Source organism: Rhipicephalus microplus, chromosome 3 (assembly GCF_043290135.1).
Source record: "Rhipicephalus microplus isolate Deutch F79 chromosome 3, USDA_Rmic, whole genome shotgun sequence".
NCBI lineage: Eukaryota > Metazoa > Arthropoda > Arachnida > Ixodida > Ixodidae > Rhipicephalus > Rhipicephalus microplus.
Window position 1 is genome coordinate 94,517,576 of NC_134702.1, and position 5,870 is coordinate 94,523,445.

At 46.8% G+C, this 5,870-nt stretch overlaps 1 protein-coding gene across 1 annotated transcript; it reads right to left on the reverse strand.

The window, feature by feature from the left end:
• Nucleotides 1–501: 501 nt before the first annotated feature.
• On the reverse strand, nt 502–5,634 carry LOC142803263 (uncharacterized). Its single transcript, XM_075888386.1, has 2 exons — nt 5,009–5,634; nt 502–1,638 (listed from the first exon to the last, which is right to left on the reverse strand). The coding sequence occupies exons 1-2, from the start codon at nt 5,294–5,296 to the stop codon at nt 760–762; spliced, it is 1,167 nt and encodes a 388-aa protein (XP_075744501.1). The 5' UTR covers nt 5,297–5,634; the 3' UTR covers nt 502–759.
• Nucleotides 5,635–5,870: the final 236 nt, after the last annotated feature.

The following is a 5,870-nucleotide window of genomic DNA, read 5'->3' on the forward strand; positions in this document are numbered from 1 at the left end:
AGCGCGATAGAATACGCGCCTTAGCACATGCGAGGTGCCCGATGGCAATGACGCTGCCAACAAGTCACAGCACATGCAAGGCATTCACTATAAGCGATCACGATGACCAATAAATACGCTTCCAACCCCACTTGGCCATCATGGCACAGCCCATGAAAAGTGCCCGCTACACGTCATGATAATGACGATGACATTGATGACGATGGAGAAGAAGGGTGTTGCAGACGCCACAATTTCTCTGCAATGTATCAAAACGAACGTGAAAGTGCTCTCACCTGCGAAAGGCAAAGCGGCAATGCCGACAACAAGCCACTAACAGTGAGCGTGCTGGGTTCGAAATACCAACAAATTCGTGAACAGCGGGCCGTTCGAAGATCAGCTCCTATATATTGTATAATCACCGTACATGAAGTTTTTGAGGCCGGAATCAGGTCTATTGAAATAAATAATGAAGAAGCTGTTGTCGATGAGGAAGTACACTTTATAGCGTCGTCCAAGAGCTTTCTCATTAGGTCGCTTAATGCCTTATATATAATAGGCTGGATCTCTAGCAATACGGACTGCAGCATAGCGTGGGAAGCCCATGCAGAAACGATGCTGCAATAAATGAAATTAATAAAAGCGCAGTTATTTGTATAGAATACGCGACAGTGGGAGAGAGGCAAAAATAACGCTAATCGACGTTAGCCCGGTCGCGCTTATCCACCGTCTCTTCCGCTATCTCGTCTTCGTGCACGTTCACACGACATGAGCGTTGTGCTATGGCTCTTCATGGACGCCCGTGTTCGCAGAGCTTGACTGAGCGCCCACCACGTTACATGATTTTTCGGCGTCCTCTGTGCAGTGACGTTCAGTCGTTGCCTGGTCCGCATTGGTCATTTCTGTAGCACTCTTGAGGGGTTCACTACTTGCGTAGCCTGAGTACATCGACAGGAAGTCAGAGTAACCAGGAGCGTATGTAGTCGTCCGCTCCTGCTGGAGGTCCATCTCTAGCGGTGCGTAAGGCAACTGGAATGACCAGCTCTGCACCGGACAGTGAAGGTCGCAATGCTGCTTCAACGTGTAACCCACTGAACCAGGTGCCGACGACGTGCGATTGGCTGTCGAAGACATTGGGCGTAGTGGCGAATTCATCGGAGTATAGCTTTCAGTAGGAGAGAACTTTGTCGAGCTGGGAATGGAGGACAACACCTTTTGGGCTGAGAAGTACTCTGAGGCGCTCCTTGTGGGAGATCGCCGAGGCGAACTGTTGTCGTGCAATTCAGCCGAAGCGGGATGATGAGACGTCATAAAGGTGGAGGATGCGGGTGTTGGAAGGCTTGACGGTTCGTTGTTGTTGGACATGCTGGGGAAGGGCTTCGACGCAATACCGTGAAGGTTCGTCTTGGCCGGCTGATGTTTGGGCTGCTGATCACGCTGTGAGCCGTCTTCGTCTTCATGCTGACGTGACTTCGGGGCTACTAGATTCATTGGTCGAGCTACGAGAAGCGGTACAGATTGCGATGCAGGTTTAGAGGGCCAGAAAGAACTGATCAGTTTGTTTCCCTGTGGCTTCTCGGCCGTGGTACTCCGGTCATTCAGCTTATCACTGGAAACGACGGTGGACACATTGGACTTTAGTGGGGTCCTTGGGGTCTCCTGCAATATTCACGATACATATCGATGCTGCGAATGTAGCAAAGTGGTGTTACAATAACTTCATTGATCACTACCTGCCACGCAAGGGAACAGTATAGAAAACCGATGTGCATGCAGAGGTACAAAGACGATAGTCTGCTCTGTACTAGTATATTAGTTGTTTGCGCCTCTCACCGTTTTTGTCAGCACGTATAAAATAAAACGAAACCACATAAGCGCTACTGCTGAAGACGTACGACATAGGGCGCACAAGAGTAACAATCGAAAAAAAATATTTAGGAAGAACATTTTGGGCCTTTTGATGTGGGTTCACCTGACTGACTACGAGCAGAAGTGCACCTGAGGTTGACACGGTGATAGTAAATATCTGATGTAGAGCGGCGGCGCTACGCAGCTTCACGCCAGCCGTAAGATGGCAACACAACACTCACTGCCTTCCAAAAAGCGCGCATCCTAGTTGTTTATTAGAGTACCTTTTCCATAGGAGCTATTCTCTTGGTGTCCGATTCGCGGACATGTCCAATTTGCCGGAGCTCGTTCAGTTCCCCCCCCCCCCCCCAAAAAAAAAAAACAGTAAGTCATGGCGTCATAGCACGACTGCCTACGTCTGTGCACCTAACCCGCTAGCACATTCCCAACGCGAAAAGAGGCTGAGTGGACGAATAGTAGAGTAAGAGAACTTTTAAATAAACTAGATCAGTCTGAACATGCGTATAAACGTAATTAGATGTTTGAAGACCGTTACAAGGAATGCGAAAAGACTTTTCAGGGGCGTTAGGAGGGCTTCCGCATTAAAGCTAACTCTAGGGCTAACGTGATTACAGTCCATGCATGGCTTCAGAAATGCGCGTCCAAAAGCGGCTCTCTGGAAGCAGCACTCGTTGTGGCCAAACGTATTCCGTCTTTCTCATTGGTGTCGAGAGTTGTGGAAGCTGCATGGCGTCAAAATGACGTTGCGAGAAAGACCGGGAAAAGGTGATGTGCTGCTCGCCCGCTTTAGCCAGTCATGGGAGGCCGAATTAGATATGTTCACGCATTGGACACCGCGAGAATAGCTCCCCAGTACACATTATACATCTACGTGTCTTTGTGAGTGCGAATGTGGCTTTAACTGGCTCTCATTGCGGCTCTGAATTCGTCTTCATCGTTTGTGCCCCGACGGTGGGCATTTCGGTGCGTTTAGATGGTGCGATATCGTCGGGCCGGATCAGGCATGAATCGAATGTGAGAGAAAAGCACATGACGTCGACGCTACGGCAACGTTGTCGCGCTCCGTATCCATGAATATGTAAGGCCAAGAGGGAGTACAGACAGCAGCGGGGAGACGCGATTAAAGATGTGTGATAACGTGCCCGGCGTGCGTCGTGGTATTCGCTTCTTTCGTCTGCCTCTCAGCTTGGCTGCTGCTAGGTACGAACGACGTCATTACTTAGTGACGTTCGTATTACAATCTTCATTGAATCTTTAGAGTAGCACATTTGTCGCGTTGCGCTGTTCGGCGCAGAGAGCTTTTTTTTGTGCTCTTAGGTCGCGGGATTGAATCCTGCCTGCGGCAGATGCATTTTTGATAGTGGCGAAAATGCTGTAGGCGTCTGCGTTTAGATTAGGGCTCAGGTTTAAGAACCCCAGAAAGTCGAAATTTCCGGAGCCCTCCACTACGGCGTCTCTCATAACCATGTGGTAATTTTGGGACTTCAAACCTCACATATCCATATTTTGTGCTTTCACTTGGCGTATTATTTTCGTGGGTTGCTTCCCATCAAAAGAAAAAGCCGTTTGGAATGCCGTGGAGAACGTTTGCGATAAAATCGTTTCTTGGCTCAAGAAAGTGAGTCACCGCTCACGTTGAAGGTTTTCATTGGGCTGCTAGATGTAGTATTCAAATTCAGCCCATGAGTGAGATTGTGCGAAAATTACATTTATGCTTAGTATCGGTATCTGTGGCGTTCGCAAATTGCTCAAAGCTCTTGTACCGAGCAGAATAAGAGAGAAGCGGTAAAGGTAGAAAAATATATGTTCTCTAAAGCTAGGACGTAAACTTCTGAATAAACACTCCTGCCTCGTAATTAGCTTGCATCAGACACCTAAAAGTGCTTTTTTTGTAGCTGGGGCAACTGCTTGTGACATTTCGTGAAAGTGCTATCTAAACTGTAAGAAAATGTAGCCAGTATTTTTTTTTTCTTTTCTCAGATCATGCCGCCCGCAGTGAAGTTCTGTGGAACTACTACCATGTCACATTATGCACTGTATGTGTAGTTGTATGGATTTATTGCAGTTTCACTGTTCTGCGAGTCTTTATATAATGTTACCTATATGTTTACTTCTGCTAAGTATTGTATGCTCATAATAAGGTAATCTATACCCATGATGGGACAGTTATGTTGCGACGTATTGCAGTGCAATGAGCCTATCACTTCACGCCCACGTTCACCAAACATTAGGAAAGTGGGCATGTGCTTACCAAGAGTATCACTTGAAAACAAACCTTCACGATTTTTCAACGATACTCATGTTTTATTTAAGATGTGTGCATAGACAGAGTGGCATCATGTGCTGGCCGCTCTGGTGGTGCAGCTTACACGAAGCTAATAGATGCATGCGAACAACACGTAAAAAAAACTATATTTTCAGAGAAGAGCGCGCACATAGAAGTCGTCTCAGAGTCTGTATAATTGTGCTAATCTCTAGAAGAAGTCTCTAAGATGATCTTTTCTGCGACTGACGTGATCTTTCACTTACAGACGTCTGCCACATGCAGCACCATGGTTTTCCTACTAATACATAGATGCATTTGCACGTAACGTGAAAGAGCTCGCACTACATGACTATGTGAAGACTGACAGGTGAAGACAGCTTGACAGTGGCAGTCATTACGACTGAATATTTTGAAGGTCTTTATTCCTTCTACGGGGTCTTGCATTTACTTTCAAACGCTCGAACATACTTTGCTAACTATACGTCACTGCCAAATACTGTTAGTTACTACCTGTTTTACAGCGATTGCTTTCCTACACTTCTAGGGCTCTTTACGTTCTATTACAACCTAATTATCTGAAGTTACAGTATGGTTATTGTCAATTTTCTACTTGAACTCATTAAAATATTACATTAATTAATTACGTTAGGTGCGAGAAGGTGCGCCGGTTGATTTTTACTTCCATCGTTCAAAAGCATGTTGATGCGAACCCCAACAATCACTTTTTGCCTTTAGTGAGGCAGCTACAATTTTCCCGTTAATAAACGTGTGCGCAGAGATAAATTTTATGGAACGGCTATATCAGTGACTCGAAACATGACGCTTAAGTTGCTTCGTTCGCACTATATTTATCTAGCGTCTCAAACTTTGAAAAAGAAAACACAGGACACGTACTGGAACAGGGTGTCTCGAGCCTGAAGCTGTGGCATACGGCGGTGGCTGCACAGGTGGTGTCCTGCATTCAACTACGCAGTCGTCTCGGCTGTTGGGAGTCCGGTTTTGATGAGCGAATGCTTCGTCAGTCTCGCGGTCGATGACCAGAAGGGCCACCTTGCCAGGATCCAGCTTGATACGGTTCACGACATCGCGATAGCTGGCGCCCTCTACCGATTCGCCATTCACCTGCGCGTAAAACGTGCTGACATACTTGAGTACAGGAAGGTTAACTAGTTGGTACAGCATCGTTAAGCAGCGTCAAAAAAAAAACGAGGACAAAGTTGGACACAGGATGTATTAGTAGGTGGAACCATGCTCTGCAGCACCCGTGTAGGCTTCTTCCTGTGCACTCGTATTTTGATCTTGTTTGTCTTTTACGCTCTTTTACATGCTTCAGAATCATGCTGAAGAAACAGCCACTTAATCAGAAACAGGTAGGGGTGGTAACAGGCAGATCGCCTTTGTATTATGACGCCAGATATGCGGGCAAATGTTTCTTGAGATGCTTGAGATGTATATACTGCAGGCTGGCACTTAACTCTTGTACAAATATTGTGTCCAACTTGATACCTTCCATCGTTGTCTTAACGTACAGCCGTCAGCACCTTTAACGCAAACACTTTGATGCGCTGCCAGGCCTTGTTTGATTGATGCCAGCTGCGAAGTGCTGGGCGCCTTTGCCGAGATAATATCTCGGTAGGCTTGGATAGCATGTCGGCATGTGTGGTTAGCATCTTGGCAGCAGAACCCAAGCGCACGTGGTGTCAGCGTCAATAAAAGTGCAGCGGGACACGTGGTGGAGCGTTCGTGTGAAATGTAC

Excerpts from the sequence above, each read along its gene's own strand:
- LOC142803263 (XM_075888386.1), bottom strand. The coding sequence starts at position 5,296 with ATGCTGTACCAACTAGTTAACCTTCCTGTACTCAAGTATGTCAGCACG. Across the intron at positions 1,639-5,008 it reads GCTCGAGACACCCTGTTCCA|GAGACCCCAAGGACCCCACT; the intron begins GTACGTGTCCTG and ends TGAATATTGCAG.